Here is a 22,909-nt window from a genome sequence, read left to right as displayed (position 1 = left end):
AGCAAAAGTCATTCTGTTTAGCAGGAGATGTTAAGTTAAAATTAAATATTAATCTCTCATGTAACAATGTTAATTTTAATGTTAATAGTTTTACAATTTATAATAAAGTTATTAAAGTTTAAAAGTAAAAAATCTGAGGTGTGCTTAATGGGTACATTCTGTACCCTTTAAGAACATCCCTGTTCCAATTAAGCTCACAAGAATATTTTACATTTAAAATTATTAGTAATGTAAATAATAATAGACATGGAAAGTCTGTAAAAATAAGATATTGCTAATTATTTTACCTTAATTTACACAGAAAACTGACAATGAGGGTAAACGCCCCTAACAGCAGGAGATGTTAAGTTAAAATAAAATATTAATGTAACAATGTTAATTTTAATGTCAATAGTTTTATAATTTATAATGAAGTTATTAAAGTTTAAACGTTGAGAACAGCTCACAAGAATATTTAACATATTGTTAATGTAAAACATTTCAATTATTTTTAATTTTAAATTTAATTACACATGGAAAGTCTGTATAAATAAGATATTGATAATTATTTATTTACACAGAAAACTGGTGATGATTGTTTTTAGACCATTAATGAACTATTCACATAGGCAGTCTATGTAAGTGAGCTTAAAGGGAGCACCCTGAGCTTGATGGGGACAGCAATACTTTCACATTTAAAATATGATGGACTTTATTTTAACATCAGTTTTTTGTCACAAAAATTTTCTTTACCGTGTTGCATCGGTAACCGGTTTCACGGTATACCACGGTATTAAAATGCATGGTTATCATACCATGTGCGTTTGCTTATTACCGGTAAAAGGCAAGCCAATGGAGAAACTGACCCACGCATGCGCAACTCCGCTCCGGTTCAGCTACTCAGCACAGCGGTGAGAATGGCAGAAAGTGCATCAAACTTACATTTTTTAACAAAAAAAAGCCTAAACTAAAATCAGCTGCGAAAATGACGTAATCGCAGTGGCTCCGCCTGTGCGCAAGAGCCTCGTGCGCTGTCGATTCGCGAGGTCGTGCACCTCTCGAATTTTGTAACTTTGCGCGCGCCACTCCTCAGCACATTAAATAGTCATGTTTGCAGGGTTCATACACCTTTACAAGGTGGAATTAAAGCACTTGTACGGCACTTTCAAGGTCCATTTCAATATTTCCAAGCACCTTAAACTTAATGAAGTTAAATACTTATACATATACTCGAAATGATTAGAAATAATTCGCTTTTTTATCGCATTATTTAATGGTTGTTTATTTTCAAAACACCCAATCTTAATGCCTTCACGTTCTCATGTTTCGTCCTGGAATTACAAGAGGCTCGTATTTGTTAACTTAATATAAGAGAACTGTGCGGAGTCGTGATACGGTCACTCGTGAAAGTATAAACCTAGCTTTTTAAGGTCCTTGCTTTCACTGGATGTGAAAGACGCCATTAATTTACATGCGTTCATTTTCAAATTCTAACGTGCCTGTTTTTCACATGTTAAAACCAGACTCGGTGTGAAAGCCTTAAAATAGAAATCTCTATTGTGAGGATCATGTCAAAAATAAATCCTCTCTTTCTGCAGTATCTATTCCAACTTGGCAGTACAACGGACATTTACAACAGTTGCTGATCAGACACTGACCCAGGCTCAGTTTATCAGATATTAAATAATTTAAACTTAAATAATTATACTAAAATCCATGATTTAGGTTTCTCAAATTTTGCAGTATTTATATAAACACATGTACAGGTTAATTTTTTTAAAGGAGCCATTTTGTATACAATAGTTCCAGGTTTCTACAATAAATAGTTCATTGTGCTGCTTTAAGCTCATGTAAAAGCTCATGTATATATACTCTTTAAGCTCATGAAAAAACAGGGTTGCCAACTCTCACGCATTGAGCGTGAGACACACGCATTTGATCGATTTCACACGCTCTCACGCCACACTTCCGATATCTCATGCCGAAAAAAAAATCTAGTTTATTTACCTCTGATCCACATCTATGATTCAATGAGTTACTAGTTCGCTCTGGCGCCAACCACCGGCGATCAATAGATCGCGATATAACACTTAATTTGTGTCCATTTTACGTTTGCCACCCCCCCCCCCCCCCCCCGACAACTTACGTTCGTTGCCACACCCCCCCCCCCCCCCCCCTCGACAATTTACATTCGCCACCTCCTCCAGGTTCAAATCTCACTCCAAGCAATCTTCAAAAGTTGGCAACCCTGTGTAAAAAGTATACAAAATCTTTACAAAATCCTGCAATCTACAAATATTATTTCTCATTCATTTGGAAATAGATGATGTGCTAAATAGTAAAACACAAAAAAATTATCATGTGTGATTTTATATATTGGTGTCTTCAGCAATCTCATATGACTAGCATGCTAACTACAAATTGTGGCATTGGCTAAAACGCTGTAAAAATGAATGAACTGTAACTTTCTCTTGCATCCAAATTCCAACTTGTGCTAGGCTGTGTTAAAACTATTAATCTCTTAAATTTGTAAAAATTGCTGAAATTGAGTCACAATAAGTCCTTCCAAGACGGAGAGATGATAAAAGGCATTTGTTGAAGCCGCTAATTCCTTGTTCCGAGACTTTAAAAACAAATCTGAAATATTATCTTCAGTCAAAGCTGTCCAGCTATCGAGGAATACAGTCACACGGCGCTCTGAAGCCATGACTGAGGATTTGACCCAGCAACTTTGGCAGGATATTGCGGACTGTTTCTCACTACCATTAGCAATACTTTAAAATACTTTATAAATATAAATAAATAAAATACTTTATTTATCCTAAAAGGAAAAGGAAAGAAAGAATACACTATTAAATAGTAATAATAATAATAACTTAATGTGACGCTCACGGCAGGGTGAAGGACGAGGCACGAGTCCCACGTTTATAGCAAAACGTCACTTTAATATTAACAAATAAAGTGCAGACAGCGCACATGGAACACAAATACAAAAGACATGTCCGACTCAAACAAAGACGAGCATGGGACACTGCGTGAACGCACATTAAATAAACCACATAAACCCCGAGTGATGACGAGACGAGCCACAGGTGAGACGGATGAACACATTAAGACATAACCGCACCCACGAAGATCCACAGACGCAGATGACTAGACAACGTAAACACATGCCCAAAGGGAGGGGTCAGGGGCCGTAACGTGACACTTAAATAATGATAATATAGAAGAAATAAATTTGTTTTGAATTTTTATAGTAGGTAGATCATTTTGACTTGGTCATTTTATAAGTAGCTTGCAAGCTGAAAAGGTGTGGGTACCCCTGCTATATATTAAAAGTTTCTAAATCTGAGGGGTCTCTCCAGATCAAAGTTTTCATGTGGCTTTCAAAATGGCCACCGGGAAGAGGGAACATTGACAGGATGTTTTCAGAATATGCAGCAGTATGATTGGCTTTAAAATGCATGGAATATTTAAAAAACAACTACATGTATTGATTTAGTTGTCAAGTAGTATAATAACAACCTGTTTCTGTATTAGCATAATTTGTGTTCAAAGTTGCAAGTGTGCTTAATGGGTAAGTGAGCATTTACCCTACTAGGGGCATTTACCCTACTAACCAGAGAGTCAATGCACCACCTACTGACACATAATATAAGTCCAAGGTTACCAAGACCAAAAAGGCCAAACCTAGATTCATTACTAGAAAGCATATGATTCATTGCCATACCTAGATACTTGAAAGACTTGCCATGTATTATGGGTCTTTATCCAGAACTCAGTGGAACATTAGAGGACAACACTAGAATCCTAGAAGAGAAAATTGCGCAGACCATAAAGATCTGAATCCTTCAGCCAAATCATCAATAAGAGTTGATGGTTATGGTACAGATTCACCTACCACCTCCTGTACATGGAAGACATCAAGTTGTACATGAGGACAGAAATGGACAAGGACAGGTAAGACCATTGAATTAGAAGGTTTCTGCTATGAATCAATTCCATGCACTCATATCTCAATGCAGACTGTGTCATTTTCTCACAGATTTAGCTCCCTTGATCCTGCTGACCAGCAGATGTGTCAATTCCAGGTTCAGAAAGTAAAATTCCTCACCAGGATTTTGTTCAAGCTTGCTAGATTTTCTAATTAGTGCAATTCAGGTAAAATGAGTGGAATCAACACAATCCAGGAAGCCTGAGCAAAATCCTGGTGAGGACTTTTACTTTCTGAACCTGGAATTGACACCTCTGCTGACCAGGATCTGCACCATGGAAAGTCGTCCTGGTGGAAGAAGTATGGTTGGCTAATTGTAAAAACAGAATCTGATGTAGGCAGTGCTTTTTACAATATGTGTTGCCACAAATCAGCAGAGGTGGGGACTCGAGTCACATGACTTGGACTCGAGTCAGACTCGAGTCATTAATATTAAGACTTTTGACTTGACTTGAAAAAATATTCAGAGACTTAGACTTGACTTGGACTTTTACACCAATAACTTGGGACTTGAATTGGACTTGAACCTGTTTACTTGCAAAGACTTGATTTTTTTTTTTACCCTAAATCTAAATTTTAAAACGCATATTAATATTTATAAAGTGCGCCCCATTAATTTCATTTTCGTCCTTCTGACGCAGACCGGCGTTACACCAGATTCTGTGACCGTCGAGTTTTGTGACCACAGGGGGCGCTATTTCACAGTTTCTGTTCAGAGGCACAAACGCTTTACGAATGCTACGTAAACTACGCTGATGCACTTTCTTTACTCGTTTTGTTGGTGTCCACGAGCCAAAAAATGACAGATGTTTATATTTACATTTATCGTCTCTTAATTACATAAATGTACTTAAACAAGATTTACCATCCCCTCACCATTGCAGCCAACAAAGAAATCATGAATGGGATGTACAGGTGAGCCTTTTTAACTGGGGTCACCAATTCTGACGGCAGCCATCAGAATATGTGACCCCACTGAATCTCCAGGTAACAATAGTAGCCTACACCGTGACCCCACAATAACAGAAAACAATGAAAAAATAACCCTAACCTTTTATTAGTCTATATTTAAACATTTTATCCAAATGTTTAGAATAACCATTCATATGACAGCATCTTGCTTACGATGAAGCTTGCTATTTTCGTGTAAAATGATGTAACGAAACATTCTTGTTTAAGTACATTTATGTAATTAAGAGAAGATAAAATGTAAATCATATGTCATCTTTTGGCTGGCGGACACCAACAAAACGAGTAAAGAAACGCATCAGCGTAGCATTCGTAAAGCGCTGGTGCCTGTAAAAAAAAAAAGACTCGAAAGGACTTGAAATTCCAAATTTGAGACTTGGGACTTGACTTGATGGTTGCTTGTCTTGACTCGAGACTTGACTTGAGTTGACTGTCTTTGCTTGAGACTTGACTCGGGACTTGAGGATATAGACTTGGACTTACTTGAGACTTGCAAAACACTGACTTGGTCCCACCTCTGCAAATCAGTTTTTCAAATGGTCCAGATTCCTAATGAGCAAGCTGTAAGTGAAAGTGGCAAGGACAAGATACCTGAGCAGGCCAAAGACTCAAGAGGGAATCCACCCTTCATTGGGTAGACCAGCTAGTTACTAGTCATAAGATAGAAACAAGCACAGTGAAATCCACGTGCATGTACTAGCAGACATTTTTGTCCAGAGCGACTTACAAAAGTGCTTTGTTGAAATCCAGGAACAAATGCTAATACCTAGAAGTATTCACCTTTTCTTCTCTACTACAGCTACTGAAAAAGTTATTCACTCATTTGTAACATCCAGAATCGATTATTGCAATGCTATTTTGTATGGTCTCCCAGCTCGAGTACTGAATTGCTTGCAAGTTGTGCAAAATTCAACTGCGAGAGTCTTGACGCACTCGAAATCTTGAGCTCATATTACACCTATATTGAAACACCTACACTGGCTTCCTGTGCAGTATCGAATACAGTATAAGTTGTTGATACTGGTATATAAATCCATACATGGCACTGCTCCTCCCTATTTTCCCTATTTAAGTAGTTTACTACATGCTTGCTCTCCAGTTCATACTCTACGCTCCTCGGACACAAATCTACTTAAAATTCCGTTTTCTAAGATGCGTACTGTCGGGGATAGGGCTTTCAGTGTTGCTGGTCCCAAGCTGTGGAATGGCCTTCCACCTGAGCTCCGTGCCTGCGTGTCGTTGTCCATGTTCAAAATTGGCCTTAAGACTCACTTAATTCAATTAGCATATCCTACTTGAGCTTCTGTACCATGATTTATTTTTGCTGATGTTTATTTCTTTTACTTTAATTTATTTTATTTTATTTTTTATGATTTTATGTTCTTGCTTTATGTACAGTGAACTTGGGTGGCTTGAAAGGCGCTTTTAAATAAAATGTTTATTATTATTATTAGAAGTGCAAAATAAGTGTTAGCTGTATATCGGACAACAATAGTGCAATAACAATAAAAATCAAGCACTACCTGATATAGTTCCAATTACCCAACAGTAGTACAGGTAGAAAAAGGTCAATATCAGAAGTTAATATTGGGCTTGTCCCGATCCGATATTTGGATCGGATCGACTCCCAATATTTGCAAAAAATGCCTATCTGTATCGGATCAGAAAGCATGAGAAAATGCCAATCCAGACCTCGATCCAGTTTTTTTTTTTTGTCCGATCCAGGTTGTCCAGCACACCCATTTAGATAATCCATTCCAGTTTTTGCTGTTTTCGCCAGTGAGAGTAAAATCCGGTCTGCATTTTACAGCACACCTTCAGCAACCGAGCATAGCATCCCCAATTTAGCTCAGTGGCATCTCCTAACCATTAAGACAGCCATGTAAATTTGAAGTTATCTGTAAAAATGTCAGTTGTGTGGGATTATTTTAACCTTAAAGTACGACAAAGACGAAGAAGTAGAGTGCAACCTATGCCACAGTAAGGTCAAGCGTGGTGGTAAAACTGTAAGAACTTTTAATACAACCAATCCAATCAAGCATTTAGCGAAATACCACCATAAACAACATGAAGAGTTTATAAAGAAAACCGAAGACAAAAAGAAAGGTCCCACACAACTGGCAGAAACGTTTGCGAAGCAGGACAAACTCCCACTGAACAGTGCCAAAGCACAGGGAATAACAAGAGTCATTTACAATATTATTTGCACTTATAGTTTTTTAAGCCTTGGTTTACTGATGCCATTTCTGATTGTTATTATTATTTTATCTATTTTGAGTTTATTAATTGCTAAATAAACAGGTCAGATAGACCTGATAGATAGAGTCACTAATCATAGAAGCACAAGGTCCAGCAATAAACACTACAACAATCCAAGCAAGGGTGTATCACACTAGAGAAGATGCAGACTGTACAAAGAAACCTCTGAGACAATGCAGCACCTATCTGTCAGATGTAAGAGGATGACACAGAAGCATACACTGAGAGACACAACCAAGTGGCTGGGATCATATACAGGAATATACTGGACACCCTCAAGCCCAAATGGAAGGAGCCACAGAGTGATAGAGACACGGCTGAGGTCCTGTGGGACCTCCAGATTCAGGCAGATAATCAAGTAGCGATGAAGAACTGCAGTGAACTGTAGTAAAAGACAGGTAGTAAGACTTGCAGTGAAGGAAACAAGATTTCCAAAGAAACAGGACATCTTGGATAGAGAGCCTTCATCGGCTGTGCAAGGAAACTTCTTCTGAAGTTTAAGGAGATGGAACCAGTAAAAGTTCACAAACATTTATTGCATAGGTTTCTAAAGTCAAGAGTGTAGATCAGTTCTTTATAAGCTTCCTCATTCATTGTGGGAACAGTACAGTATTTTTGTTGTTACTAGGATTGCCCTTGCCTCAACTGATACTGATGCTGTCATTTCTGGAAACTTGTGTGTGTGTGAAGATACATATATACATTTGTATATGAATATACATTTGTGTGTCTGTGTATATATAAATATATATATATATAAATCACCTTCTTCATCCCTGATTCTGTTTACTTACTGTTTTTTTCTCTCCCACTCCACATGTCTGGCAAGCTCTTTCAGCCACTTCAGAAAGTTTTCCCTTGTAAAGAAGCCAGGTTTACTTTACTGAGTTAATAAATTTAAAGGTTCCATTCGACTACTGTTTGCCTCGCATTGATGCTGGCATACACAGTATGCACACACAAACCCACACTTCAATACACACCTAGACGCACAAACAGCATGTTTATAGGCACAAATCATGACAGGCAAAGCACATTTCCTTAAACTGTTTTCTCCGGTCCCCTGCAAGGTTTGTCTTGTGTAGACCAATTTACGTACAAGGGGTCCTCGACTTACGACACTGATCCGTTCCTACATCGCGTCGTAAACTGATTTTCGGTGTAAGTCGGAACATACTGTACGTAAATAACATCCTGTAAGCACTTATAAGCAAGCTAAAATGGCGTACAATGCGACTGGGATGACACTGTCCTCCTCGGTCCTGAACCACGTAACCATGTATTCTTCCGCTGCGCACACCAAACACGAAGTTCGCGTTACAACGTTTAAGTCGAAACAAGGCACTATACAGTAAATGGGAGATGTGTCGTAACCACAAAACATCGTAACTCGGGACAGACATAACCCGAGGAACCCCTGTGAATGTAACCTGAGCACGTGGTTTTCTCACCTGCTCTGGGAGGTTCTAGAGTGTGGTTTTCAATTCCTTCCTGCATCAGCTTGCGTCTGGACCATGCCGGGTGAACATCTTCAGCTGGCTCAGATGCTGAAACCTCTGTCTCTGTTAGATGGACAAGAGAGGAGAGACTGGGTCTGTGCGACAACAAATATACAGCGAGTGAAACACATGTATTTATTTTATAAAGCACAGATACACTGACACACTGGTAAAAAATCAGATATGCAACACAAAAAAAATGTAACAAGCCTACATTTTTTACAGGTCATGCTAGCGACAGCAAATACTATAAGATAACTAAGGACAGACTATTACTATGTGTAAACAACAAACAATAACATGTAATTACTATATTAACAAACAATTATGTGCTACATATTTAATTCCATATTTACTGAGCTCTGCAAAAAATGTGTCAGTCTACTTGGTAAATCAATTGTGAATAGTAATTTCATCCCACAACTAATTTGAGTAATCAAGCTCAAATGGACAAGACATTTTCATAGTGTCCGTAGGTTCTAATTAGTTTCTCAATGTAGCGCCCTAGGTGTTGGGTGAATAGGAGGCAGATGCAATTGCTGAGAGGATTGATATTTATTATGGTCAAATCCTTTATCAGAGTCCATAAGACAGGCCTTGGTTGTACCAGAAGAGCAGTCAGACAAAGAACAATAACCAATGTGGATGGACAAACTGAGCAAACACTGGAAATACAACATCAGTTAAAGATGACTACAATTAAACACAAAACTACAAAAGACAAGAACTAACCAAAGCTTGTTTAGACAAATAGGCTACACATGCAATACAAAACACCACAGGAGTTCAGACTAGAAATAAACAGAACAATACCATACAGGGCAGACCAAGGCTTAAGCAGACACAGCTAGCAAGACACAACAGCACAGAACGAGACAAAACACAGGGCTTAAATACATGAACTAAACGAGAAACCAAATGAGACACAGTTGAATAAAATGAACCCAGGCGGAGAACCAAAAAAACAATTTTATCAACTATTTTTCCTACTTACTTCCTAGCACGCCTTTCCAGTGATTTATATTTGTAGTCAGGTTAACATTTATCAATACCTCATAACAGGATCAAGATAATGAAGACATAAAAGTGCATATGTAATTCATTTTGGGCTTCTTCTTTAAGTTTATTACACTATACACAACATTTTTGCTCAAATATCTGCCCGATGAGCTAGCAATCAAAACCTGGTTCCTTATCTCTCTCTCTCACTCTGTCTGTCTGTCTCTGTCTGTCTGGATGTCTGTCTGTCTCTCTCTCTCTCTCTCTCTTTCTGTGCGTATGTCTGTCTCTGTCTCTTTGCTGGGCAGGCTTTATTTGGACCTCCATTTTGCAGAGCTATATATGGAGAAAATCAACAGAGTTCTTCCACTGTCATACGAGGGAAAATAAAAATGAAACATAGCCCATGCCACACACAGAGATGAGTGCATCCGTGGCAAGGTAGGTATATTACTAGCAAAATGATACACACTATGATAAATGGCTAGAAAGGTAGTCGGGGGGGCACATTAGACAGAACCAGACAGAGGCAGAGGGGAGGGGAATAGGAACAGTTTGTTCTTTTACTCATATCTGTTTAATGATCATCAGGTAGCAGCCGGTGGTCGCACTTTTCCTTTTTTTTAATATACTTCTGTCAACTCATGTGAGGGGCAGAGGATGATGGCAGTGGTCAGCTCTGGCCAAGAATGGCACCGTGCGGCATCTTTCATGTGGCAGGCGTGAGGCAAGCGTGGCCCTGGGCCATATGCAAGTCAAATGAGCCCTGCCAATGGGGCCAACACTGCACGGTGCACAACACATGCATAATAAGCATACACTCTTTAAAGGTTCTTCAACGATGAGTGGGTGGTTGGGTAGAGTAGTGGTTCTGTGGATGATTAATGATTTTATGTAGAACCACTTCCAGTGAAATTCCAAGTTAGAAGAAAGATTTGTTGTAGCCTCTAAGGACGTTTAGAAGCATGTGCATAAAAATGTTCTCAATTTAAGGTTCTTTATGCTTGAAGAAAGGTCCTACATGTGCTGCCATTTACGTATGAAGAATCCCTTCATCTTCTTATTGGCCACTTAAAATTGATATTCATTCAAGACTTGTTAATGAAAAAGTTACATTAAATATTTCACATGGTCATAGCTGAAAATTCTGATGATGGTGTTTCCAAACCTGACAACTTTTGGCATTTCTTTTGGATCAGAGGCCAGCCAATTTTGACCTAGATTTCCACACTTTGTTGAAAAGAATACCTGGATATTATGTGGCCCCAGAAAGATCAACCTGAACATGTAAAAAATGAAGACGAACAGTTGTTGTCCAGGCTGCAAATGCGATGCAGCCCTTTCAGCTGTCACAACAGAAAGTTTGTGTTTGAAACTGCAAAGATGGAAAAGCAGAAGATTTTAAACTCAGGAGACATCCAGACAAAGCCGTTGATTCTTCCTGTTGTGTTGGTGGATTAACATTGAGGCATCCATTATCCATTTGCTTTGTTGTGTGCAATTATTCTGAACCCTTGTTTCCTGCCAAGGCAAGACAGGTAAATAGTGGGGAACACTTAGTGGAACTGACTACCAAGTGGACCAACCCCCACAAAAAATGTTCAAGACAAAGTAAGATGGCAGCTATTCACATCAGGATTGTTTTTTAAAATCTTATCTGACAGGATGTGAAGAACAGAGGCGGCAGGGAGGATTGCCAGCATCACTGTGCTGTACGTGGCTATAATTCTACCCAGCTATAATTAACTTGTGTACAATAGATGTATGGATCTGCATCACCTTAAATTAACCATTTATTTATAGATATACATTATACAGGTTGTGTCCATAAAACTCAGATTATGGTCCTAGATCAATCTAATAAGTTTGATCCATATAATTACCTCTAGGATAGCCACTTGCTCACATACTACTGTATAACAGTAAAAGTCATTACACTTTTCCATCTGAATACAGCTGACCCTTTATGTCTTTCTTTCTCCCAGGTACACACAGGAGTGGACAACACAACCTGCTTCCATCCATCCATATTTATTTATTTTCTACGTTTTAAAATTAAAAGATAAGCTGATCACCTGTGGTTTTATTGTTGAGGTTCTTTGTAGTTTCCTAATTCACAAGAACCAATCATAGACCTGCCTACCTGGAGCAGCTGTGAGAAAAGAGCTCAGGGTCTCCGGAGTTCAGACGGCCCCTAATCCCTTGTACTAACCGTGATTTTCTCGCCATTTCGCCTCAGGGATTTTCTTCAACGGCTTTTCCCCACTAACAAGCAACTGAATCACTTTTTCCATATCAAACTGAGGTCAATGAGGCTATCGCTTCCACTAAAAGATGATTGGCAATATCCTATTCAAACAACAATTAACATTTCAGTCAGTATGTCTTGTCATTGGCGGTATGCTTTCTCTGGTTGCAGATTTGCGTTTAATTGTCACTAATTAACCTCGTTGACCATGGCACACCAATCAGACACTGACATATATTTTCTCTCTTCAAAATGACTGATTGGAAATGAAGCGTGCTATGAGAAGGCTGTAGGGCACAGGCGCACGAGCGGGGTGATTGGCGGGAAGCGGAGGTTACACCAGGATAACGCGCTAAAGGCAGCGAGCGGCGCAGTGATGCTGGAGGTGTGACGCAGGTGTAACATTCGCAAACACTGGGAGTAAATATGGGGAAATCCTGCATACATATAAACAATTTGTTGCTAATCAAAAATCAATTATATTACTTTAGGCTGTGTAACAAATTGTATAGGCTAGTCTATTATTTAATATAGTTTGTTAACTGGGCTAAATGAACCAAACAGACTATGCGAGCTGCGCAAAAATCCAACAGGGTAAAAAAAAGTAGCTAATACGCTACAGGCCAAACGCTACATAAGCTCTTCAGTTAGGTAGTCGTATTTGAAACATGGACGTTTATTGTCTTCCTGATTTCAAGACTAATAAGCAATTCACATTTGTGTCTAACAAGCTGATTGATAAAGTGGTAGTTCCTCGTGCCTTGTGCGTACCTGTCAGGTGTTGTACCCGTACAAGCCACACGACCGCGAGTAGTCCGAATCCACAGCAGCAGACCCGCTGGAACGGACGACGTCCTCTGGTCCGTATCACCGACTTCATCCCGTCCCGATGTTGATCGCCTCCCAGTCAGAACATATCTGCCGACACCAGCTCCAGATTCGTCTCCGTTTGAAGGTCCGAGGTTGCTACTCAGACGGACTAAACTTCTGAGTTAATCTGGTAGCGCTCTTGGGCAATTAAACTATATCTACATCCCTTCTCAATTTTAAATCGAAATGTTTGAAACTATTTCGACGCATCGCTCGCACAGTAGGATCTGGGCGATGAATAGGCTAGTGGTTCAGCGACAGCCGTTACCAAGCGCACGATTCAACAAACGGGAGTTCAAAATTTACTCACATGCTTCTTAGTCAAGACATGGGTTAGAAACGACTCTCTCTCTCTCTCTCTACTCTACTCTACTCTATCTCTCCCAGCGCAAGCTCTCTCTCATTTTCGCTCACATACACATGCACACACGCTCACCACTCCCACTCACGGGTCGGGTCGAGCCAGTGGTCGTGGTCTAACGTTGTAAGCAACGAATGAGCAAAACCACTAGGAGGCGACAGGTTCACACTATCATTAATACTCCCAAAGCTGATCTCCGTCCAGCCATGCCATTTTTGAAGATTAAGATCTAGCCCTACGTAGCAGGGTATTTATTGGACGGCGACAGAGCTATTAACTATTTAAAATAATACTCAAAATAAATTAGTATGTTGGTATGGGTGGAGCAAGATGTTGTGTAGTTTGGAGCATGTATGTCAGCTTACCTCTAATAACAGCTTGTGTGAATTCATGCATCAAAAGATCCTTTGAAATGCAAGAACAGTGAATCCGGAGGACAGTATAAAAGAGAACCCGATTCATTTGAATCACTGAGCATTCCGCACTCACTAAACATCACTGGAGTGTTTACTCTCTCACCCGCGTTCTCTCTCAGTCCTCTGTTTAGAGAACATGGGTGACTCCAGCCACTGAGCCATGTTTCTGCGGACCTTCTCAAAGATGCTGCAAAGCCAAATAAAGACATAAACCAGAGTCTTATTGTCACTGGCCGTCCACAGGTGTCACATCCAGAACGAAAAAGTGCGTGTCAGGGTGAACATTGTTTAGCAAAGCTCTCGCTCTGAGATAATCCAGCCGGCACGTTTGCACGCGGCTGATCTGCTTGGCTGTGAATGGCTCTCCTGAACGATGAGATGCTCGGAAAATGAATTTCACTTGATGCATTCAATGCTCAAAAGAGAAAAATATATAGTGATATTCAATGCGTATAAGCCCTAATTCTCAGTCTTGGCTCTCCTTCTGAGTATTTGAGCAGGTGTGTAACTAAGCCCTTGATCCTTAGCTTGTAATGTTGGATGGATTTTTGTTGTTGTTGTTGGGTTTTTGGTAAATCAGAATGGGAAAACTAGAATTTCTGAAAAGTGTGTACTTTTTTTTCTGGTCTTCTCCATCTATGTCCCATTTTGATGTCATCAGTTGTGTGGGTCTGAATGTGGCTGCAAGCAGTGACAGATGTTTTGTTTAGGACTTTGCCTCAAAGAGTTTCTCGGAATATGAGCACTTGAGTGTACACTAACGTATGTGTTTGTGTATGTGAGAAATGATATTTGAGTGATTATAAGCATTTTGTCATTTTCTACCTTCAACCTTCAAGTACCAGAAAGAGAGTGTGGGTGCATGTGCACATCTGTGATTGCGAGCATGTGCGTGTGTTTTATATCTGTCAGCTTTGTTTAATCATCTTCACGTCATGGGTTCTGCTTGCGTATAACGCTGATAAATACTTGTCCACTCATAGCTCTGTTACTTAGACTACTCCAACTCAGTACACATGAATGAGCAGTGCTTAGGACAAGGTTTGATCTCCAACAGCCATTAAATTCAACACTGTGTTCTATTAAAAAATAATTATATAACTGAATATCATTTTCCAAACAAAGCACCTCACATGGGTCACTGACTTTAACAGTTTGATTTACAAACATGTTTTAGTGTGCGTGCATACATGACAGGATGTTGCTGTGTAATATCAAGGTCCTTCACATTTTCCTCACAACTTTGGGGCACAGCCTACTGGCCCTTTCAGCTGCAGGAGTACATTTTAACTTTTTGAATCACTGCTCATAATATTAACATTCGAAGCTGTCAATATACAGAGAAAAGACCTAGGGTGGCTATGCAGAGGGTCTTAAATTGATTAGTTAAGTGAACTTAGCTTTGCCATATCTTACACTATATAATTGTATCCTTCTTGTCATTATATAATCCCTTGTCATTATGCAAAACATATAATCATCTGAATAACATTATGTGAAGTTGTGATTGATAAATGTCAGTCCAGTCTGTGCTTTTAAACAGATACATGTTCATTTTTTATTTTTATTGCCAGTATCCCTCCGGTTCACAGTTGAACAACACTCAGTCATTAGCCCATACCACTCACGAGGATAAAGGAACACAGATAGCACAGATGACCCTTTACTTCCACTTTGTGTGTTTTGAATCTTTTGTACATTCTCTTGCCTTTGGTCCTGGATAAAAATCCCTGTGCAGACCACAGGCCAATGTGCATAGAGTGTGTGTGTGTGTGTGTGTGTGTGTGTGTGTATGTGTGTGTATGTGTATGTGTATGAGTATGAGTGTGTTTAAGCATACAGACTTTGTGCATGTATGCGCTTCCTGGATGCTTCTTTTGAAGTGGTTTGTGATAGCATGGTGCTACTTAATGGAAGAAGCCAGTAATTACAGCTCTTATAAATGAAAATTGCATTTTTACAGTCTATGATAAAATGTGAGCACACTTCACCTTACTGCATGAGTTACTGAACAAGGTCTTACAGGGTAAAATACAGTCATCGAAAAGTAAAAAAACAAAACAAAACAAAAAACAAAGCTGAAATAAACCAAAGCAATGAAATGTGAGTGCCATTTTATGCTAGAAAGGACTTTTGCTCAGATGTTTTTAACACAGGGGCTAGATGACCAATGCGTTCATATTATGCGGTCCCATAGCTACACCAACGCTCTGTCATTGTTCCTGAAGGTTCTGCAGATGCACGTGATGGGATGGAGAGTGTGTCCCTTCACCACAGTGCTAGGGAACACTATTAAGAGCACTGAGATTCCACAATGATGGAAAATGCTATGTTTTGGGTGACAATGTTTGAGACCCTTAAAGTGCATAAAATGATTGCTTTTGAAACTGAAGAGCCATGGTCCCCTGAAGACCATGTGACTTACATCCTTAACATAAATATTAACTTTGATAAAAGGCAAGATGCCATTGTTTGAGAGGAAATGGGAGAATTTGACATGGAAAAGGTATATGATGGCCTGATGGTGACTCTAAACAGGAAAGTATGAAATTCCACAAACCCATCTTTAACAACAGATGCATTCCTATCCTTCCTACTGTCCCAAAGTCCCTTCATCCTATTTTCCAGTTTTGTCAAGAAAGTTTCCCTGTTAAGGCATACCATATGGTATACAAAACCTGGAGGGAAAAACATTTATAAGAACAGCTGATATTGTTAGTACTTAAAACCAAATACTGCCTTTGTATTGTGTAGTTATTAAGTTTTATGTTTGGTCTTACAAAATAAAATAAAAAAATAGAAAAAAAATTGATAACCTTATACCTGCCCAGTCAGTATTTCATGAATTAGCATCCCCTCCCCTCTAGTTGAAAGACATCTAACAATAAAATCCACATTTGCAAGATTAATAAGTTATTACATTTTTTTTTACATACATACACACATAAGAGAAGCTGGTAGTTGCTTGGTGCATTCTGGAGCTTCACAACCCTTACATTCTGCAAACTATGTGACATACAATAGAATGGGAAAGAGTTCTTTTACATTACCATTTGGCTAAATATATATCCCACAATGCATCACTTAAGACTTCTTGCATCAAACTTGCCTGAGCACATTTGTGTTCCTGCCTGTTGCAACATTTGATATTAAGCCTGGACTCCACATTTTACACAAACAAACCTAAACTATTAACGATCTGATATTAGAGTTCTAGAACTCTAATGACATTTGGCTGACAATGCTTGGATTCTGGAGTCTAGATTTGTTTTGGTCCAGCTGTGGAGTGCAGGTTTTAGGGGGAATATAACACTGAACTGTTTTGGCTGTACATCTTCACATAGACATAGTTATATTTTTATCTTCATATATGACAATCTGCTGGTACCAGCTTATCACAGTGACTATAAAATAAAAATTATGAGGATAAAACATTATGTACAACATACAGCATAATTGACCAGGTTCTTCAACATTTTGATTGGCATCTCTTTGCATGTGTGTCTGTGCCTTAGTCAAGTTTAATTCAGGGTGCATATGTGTCTTGCAGTGGACAGTATGCACTAGTGACGAGGCAAAAGTTCAATTCTGTAGAGGAAAGACACCTCCCCCCACTCCCACCTATTTTTTGCCTTTTTTACATCACATCGTGATGTCACCATCAGTGGATCTGACGTGAGGTAAGTGGTGAGAATACTTTAATATATAAGATTCAGAGATAGGAAGGAATGATTTTATACATGTGCAATGCCCCAGTCATAGAGTCAGTTCCAATGTGAGAAATACACACCACATACAGAAGGCTGGAGTGGAGGAGCTGACCTCATCAACCAGCAGTCACTTATTGAAACCTGCTTTGAGAGAAGCAAATACCATATCATACATCACCACTTATTAAATGCCTTCACATACAGCAAACCACTCGACGTTTATCCTCAAAAAAAAAAGAAAAGAAGAAAGGAAAAAGAAAAAAAAACGGCTCAGTCTTGTCATTAGATGCAGGAATCCAGTCTATTTCAAGTCATTACACCTGCAATAAGGAGTGATGCAGTTGCCTACGTAACCAGCAGGTGGAGTCTTTTCATCCCAGCCACAGAAGGTGTGTCCCAATAAGCAAGTACAAATTTACTCTCCTGGATTTTTTTTTATGTATTTACATCTTTTGTTTTCAAACTGCTTTCAGAAAACCTTCACATTATCTTACACACCAAAAAAAGGCCAGTGAATTTTTGTCCTTCATTTTGAGGCTTGCATAAAGTCCAGTCTTTGTCAATGACAGATGTAGGAGAAGGTACCAGGCTGGCTTGTCAATCCGACCTTGGTCATTCATGTCCATAGATACTCATGTCACATGACCTCTGCTTACTTTTTAATATTTTCTGTAACTGAGAGGGGCACTGCAGTGTCCATCCGCTAACATCCAGAAACACCACAAAGCCGACCTCAGATGGGAAAGCTTGCATATATAAGAAGGAGATATGGAAGAAGAGGAGAAGGAGAGAGAATACTGCAGAGAGGGTGTTTTAACTAAACACCACACATGAAACCTGTCTAAATTAGCAGCTGCCTGAGTTCAGTAAGATGATACTGAACGAGCTCAGTCTTCAGTATTGATCGTGCAGTCCTGACCTTCCTGTTGTTAGCATTTATTCCTGCCACTGCTGCTTTGCCTCCATTTAAATATAGGGAGATACAAAATGATCTACAGTCAGCCAGACAAATAAAAATACATATGCTAAGTAAAAATACCCCACATATTACATGAGCCCACCACCTTAACTTCCCAAGTTTTCTAAGTGGCTAGAACTGACCTAATGCTGAATAGGAGAGTGTATTAAGGGATGGACATGTGGCTAACCTGTAGGACAGAACCAGTTGGAAATCTGTCTCAACAGATCTGTTCAGCACCATAACAATATGACTTCTATCTCACAACAATGTACTGGATCGTCACAATGATGCCTTTGAACATTATTGACGTGTGAAGATTTAACGAGAGCAAAGAAAAAAACCTATGTTGAGGTCTTAAAATAAAGAATCACATTTTGGGGGAGAGAACATGATTTTAGAAGGTCTGATCCAGTTTACAGTAAAACGTGTGTGCAGTGAATACACAAGTCTATGGTGGCTTACGGTCATATTATTCCACTGTCCCTTACTGTGTCTGTGTCTACATATGACCAGAAGGCCATAAGGTGGATATCTGCTGGTTCTTGAAGAACCTGAAAGGCCTAACAATATGATCAAGTTTCTCAGGTATTACCCTTGGTTATGAAACACCATATGAGTGCGACCAAAGCCTAGCAAAGAATTTAGAATTTCAGTACAGCTGTACAATGGATTACAGACTGTAATGTAAATGTACAGGTTCTGTGGCTACTATTAATTTATGTAATGAATGTTCATTATGTTCTCTGGGTCAGTGTCAATACAGCTAAACTTACTTTGCTGACTGGACATTTAAACATATATGCCATACACCATATGGTATGTCTTCCTCTAGGCTGGCTTTATTTGTTACCAAAATACAGGCCTATCAATCTTGAGATCTTAGAGCACATGCTATTGTATGTCTTAACTTCAAGCCTAGCTTTATTTGGTAGGAGTTGTTAACGTTTAATTAATTCTTGCAATTGAAATGGATGGCCCATTTTCGAAGCAGGGATCAAGCATCAAGCACATTCAAAGTTTTGAGTCTATACTTATCTTTCAGATGTCCTGATAACATTTGTATCATTCCTTAGTAGTCTCCCTAAGACTATGAATAGGGCCTGGGTCTGGACCCCTATGCCAGCAGGACGTGCTAACGTTTGCACTAATCTTCAGTGGTCCCTGAGCGTGGGCCACACTCTGCTAGCAGGGCTTGTTGACGTTGCACAGCAGCTCGGTGACCTTGATGAGGCGTGCCACGGTGCTCTGCGACTCCTCCTGCAGCCTCTGATTGTTCTGCCTCAGACTCTGCACCTCTGCCTGCAGCACCGCCTTGTCCTCCTTCTCCTGCCAGGGGAGCGGCACACACAACACAACTGACCATCAGGGCGCCCCCTTGGGGCTCAGGGAGGGATTGTGCTGGGATATGTTGGGAGGGGAAAGAGCTGCATTAGATGGTGGTTGGTCAGCATCAGGAGAATTGGGCCTATTGGATGACTACAGTTAGACATAGAGATAAATCTTAGTTTTAATACAGATGAATCCAAAGTCATATTTTTCCTCTGAAAGGATATTTGAACAAATGACCCAGTTATTAAAGAGTTAGTAGCCAGTACCTTGTCTAAACAAACTACATGCAAATAAAAAATGGTTTGATTTGAGTTTACTTCAGGCTTATACACCTAGACATAAACTAAAACCATCTAACAGGACTATACAAAGTTAGACTCAATTCAGCCAAAATTCTACAACCATGCCAAACAACCATGCCGAAAGATTTGAAAATTCTAGAGCTCCAAGACTTCTGAAACTGAATAATGTACCACACACAGTCCAACTGAACATTTTAGAGCTTGACTTGACTAGACATTTTAGAGTTTGCATGATGACAAAGAACTGGACACAGCTTGTTCCTAAGAACAGCCATGTGGAAACAATCGTTAGAAACAATCACACATGGCTACCCCCTCAAAACACACACATACACACTTTAAAGTACGTTTGATTTGTGAGGAACCTTTTGTCTTTCACATTTGCTGAGAAAGACAGAGGCTCACACAATGATGAAGTGTCAGAAGATGGACAGAAAAGTTATCCACAGTTGACTCTCCAGCTCTTCATTTACATACCCTAAGATATATGAATATTAATATTTAGCTCATTTTGGTGCAAGCTTTCTGGTGAACAACCACTATCAGTTTCAATAATAAAGGAGAAATGTTATTTTACTGAGACAATCAATTTAGTAATATTCAAGAAATTTGAAAAACCAAGAAAGCCATACAGCAAATAAATATTATACAATATTCAAGATAAATATTCTTAGCATGCACAGGTCTTAAGGGCATCTTTCATTTCTTGCTCCAATCATAATGCTTTATAATGCAAAAAACAACATAAATATAAATAATCTTATTGAGCGAATTAAAGAAAAAATATTATAAAGTGTATTTTTTTCCTGTCACATTTTTCTTACCATCTCTAACAGGAAGCACAAGTTATTTCATGCCCTTAACCAGTTGTCTGGCTTAAGATTTAGTGTTTACTTCACCATTTGTTGTGTTTGGGATCAGAGGAATGTATTCCATCCACTAGCTGCTAAGGGCAGAAAATATCCAGCGCCAATGAAATGAAAGAAAAGGAAAAGACTGGATGGTAAAGGCAGAACGGCCACAGAGGGTAACGGAAGCGAGAGTTCAACTGCACACAGCAGTTTTGTATGGCTTGAACAAACTCTATTCTACAACCACATCAACTCTGCCATCAGGACTGATGTTAAGAAATGAAGACGTTATTTTTCAGTTAGGTAATATTAATTAAGGTGAGGTGAGATGAAGCCGGAGTGAAGCACGCTAAGTGCAACATCATCCAACGTACATAAAAAGGCAATGACAGCTACGTGAAGCATTCAAGAGAAGATGGCCTAAAAACATTTATGCTTGTGAAACCCGAAAGCAAATGAATGCTTTAACAAACCAGAACAGTTAATGAGTTTTAAGCTCTGATGAGTGCTGTAAGGATGCCTTTCAAAGCTGTCATTCTCTGTTTATCTACATTTATGTACATCTTGTCATACGTATTATCCTACAGGGGTATGTTATGTAGCATTATCATCAATCACATGAAAGGCCTAAACAGTCCTTATTCATCTACATTATTATAATATGCTCAAATTAGTGGAGGACATAGCTTTGTCATGCTATACTAGTCTATGAAAATTTAATATTTAGCTCTTAAACCTCTTTTATAATACTGATAAATCAATAATTGTGATAGAGCAAAGTTATAGAAAAAAACAACTATACTACTGATTTGTAAGTTAATGTATCCAATCCAATTCATTCTATGCAGTCTAATCTACAACTATACTCTATAAATGTAATCATGCTCACTTTCTTACAGACACAGACAAATCAAGTCTTTCTAAAACATGAATGTGACAACATCACTAGAACTGTGGCTAGTGTTGATCCCTTGTTTTCAGATTGTTTGGTCCACATGGGATCACATGCCTTTCTATAGACTGATGATAACACTGGGTTAATGATGAGTGTGACTGAAAAATCAAGAGGGTTACATAGGCACATATCAAGAAAAGAAAACAGTGCTTATGTGCTTTAAGCCACAGTGCTTTAAGCCAAAGGGTTAGATCGGACCCTGACTGGAAGATGTCGCTCATCTTCAGTTGAGATAATATAATTTGTACTCCATTCCACAGATATTACAGTCATTTTTGCAGGCCATCCTCATGTAAGAGGGGCTCTGAAAGCACTCCTAGAGAAGCCTGGAATCACCATGACCTGTGAAGTCAATTGAGTGTGAGGTTTCTACTTAATTATATGCTGAGGTGATGTCCAAGATCTGTCAGCCTCAAAACATGGTTTCTCCTTCTCTGCACAGCTCTCTTATTCCCTTCTTCATTCTCCTTCAGAGAAAACAAGCTCTCCTCCACTCCTCTCTATTCTCTCTCTTCTTCTCAACAATGCTTTTCTGGGGGATACCAATTGCAACAGGCAGATCACTGAATTAGATCAGACAATTAAATCCTATTTGGTGCTTGGTTTACAAAAAACAGTCTGGTTATAATCTTAAAATTTGGGGGATTTGAGAGATTGCTCATCCCAGTGTGGATTGATGACATGGACTAATGACGCTGTTTAATTCATGTCTCACGCATCATCTCACTGCATGTTAGGACACCTCCCATGGGTCCCGCAGAAGCCCATTTTTACTCTGGCAGGTTGAGAATTGAAAATGAGTTATTGGATTGGTTCTGGGTTGTTTTATTCGGTTTTGGCTCGACGGAGGAAAAATCTCATGCTGTACTTGCCTCGACTGCCATTGGTCGCTTAGTGTAGAGAGAGTGAGCATGGATGCCCAGTGTCCCTCCAGATATCTTCTCATCTCCTCTGTTCGCCCTGCCCAATGACAAGACAGGTTTCTTTTGCTTGTCCCGCCCTACGGCTACAATCCCTCTGTCTGATTGGCTCCGGGAAGAAGTGGTCAGGTTTGGTTCTGGGGTGGCTGAGGGTGGGGGTTGGGTGGGGCAGTTAGATGGACACAGTGAGGGATGGGGATGGGATCTGTGTGGGGAAGGGTGTCAAGGGTCACTCTATGGGCAGTACAGTTGAGGGTAGGGGAAGGGATTCTGGGGCTCCACTGGAA

At 39.4% G+C, this 22,909-nt stretch overlaps 2 protein-coding genes across 8 annotated transcripts in view; both read right to left on the bottom strand.

The window, feature by feature from the left end:
• The window catches only part of LOC143518986 (sodium/potassium/calcium exchanger 3), a 60,355-nt gene extending 47,072 nt beyond the window's left edge, over positions 1 to 13,283 (bottom strand). For both annotated transcript variants that reach the window (XR_013132324.1, XM_077011954.1), the window contains exons 1-2: positions 12,719 to 13,283; positions 8,653 to 8,763 (exon numbers count right to left, since the gene is read on the bottom strand). Coding sequence is in view for 1 of the 2 variants with exons in the window: in XM_077011954.1 (XP_076868069.1) it covers positions 8,653 to 8,763; positions 12,719 to 12,827 (220 nt within the window). In the remaining variant the exon portion in view is untranslated. The remainder of the gene's footprint in view (positions 1 to 8,652; positions 8,764 to 12,718) is intronic.
• A 1,851-nt stretch (positions 13,284 to 15,134) lies between these two features.
• sipa1 (signal-induced proliferation-associated 1) overlaps positions 15,135 to 22,909 on the bottom strand; it is a 55,632-nt gene continuing 47,857 nt past the window's right edge. For 3 of the 6 annotated variants that reach the window (XM_077011952.1, XM_077011953.1, XM_077011951.1), the window contains exon 16: positions 15,135 to 19,591. In XM_077011952.1, coding sequence (XP_076868067.1) covers positions 19,448 to 19,591 — 144 coding nt within the window. In that variant the 3' untranslated portion in view covers positions 15,135 to 19,447. Of the gene's footprint in view, positions 19,592 to 22,574; positions 22,828 to 22,909 lie in introns of all 6 variants that reach the window. The other 3 variants (XR_013132323.1, XR_013132321.1, XR_013132322.1) reach the window with 3 other exon arrangements.

The sequence above is a fragment of the Brachyhypopomus gauderio genome, chromosome 7 (genome assembly GCF_052324685.1).
Source record: "Brachyhypopomus gauderio isolate BG-103 chromosome 7, BGAUD_0.2, whole genome shotgun sequence".
In the NCBI taxonomy this organism is placed as follows: Eukaryota; Metazoa; Chordata; class Actinopteri; order Gymnotiformes; family Hypopomidae; genus Brachyhypopomus; species Brachyhypopomus gauderio.
Note: the sequence above shows the minus strand (reverse complement) of the source record. Positions and strands in the feature narration are given on the sequence as shown.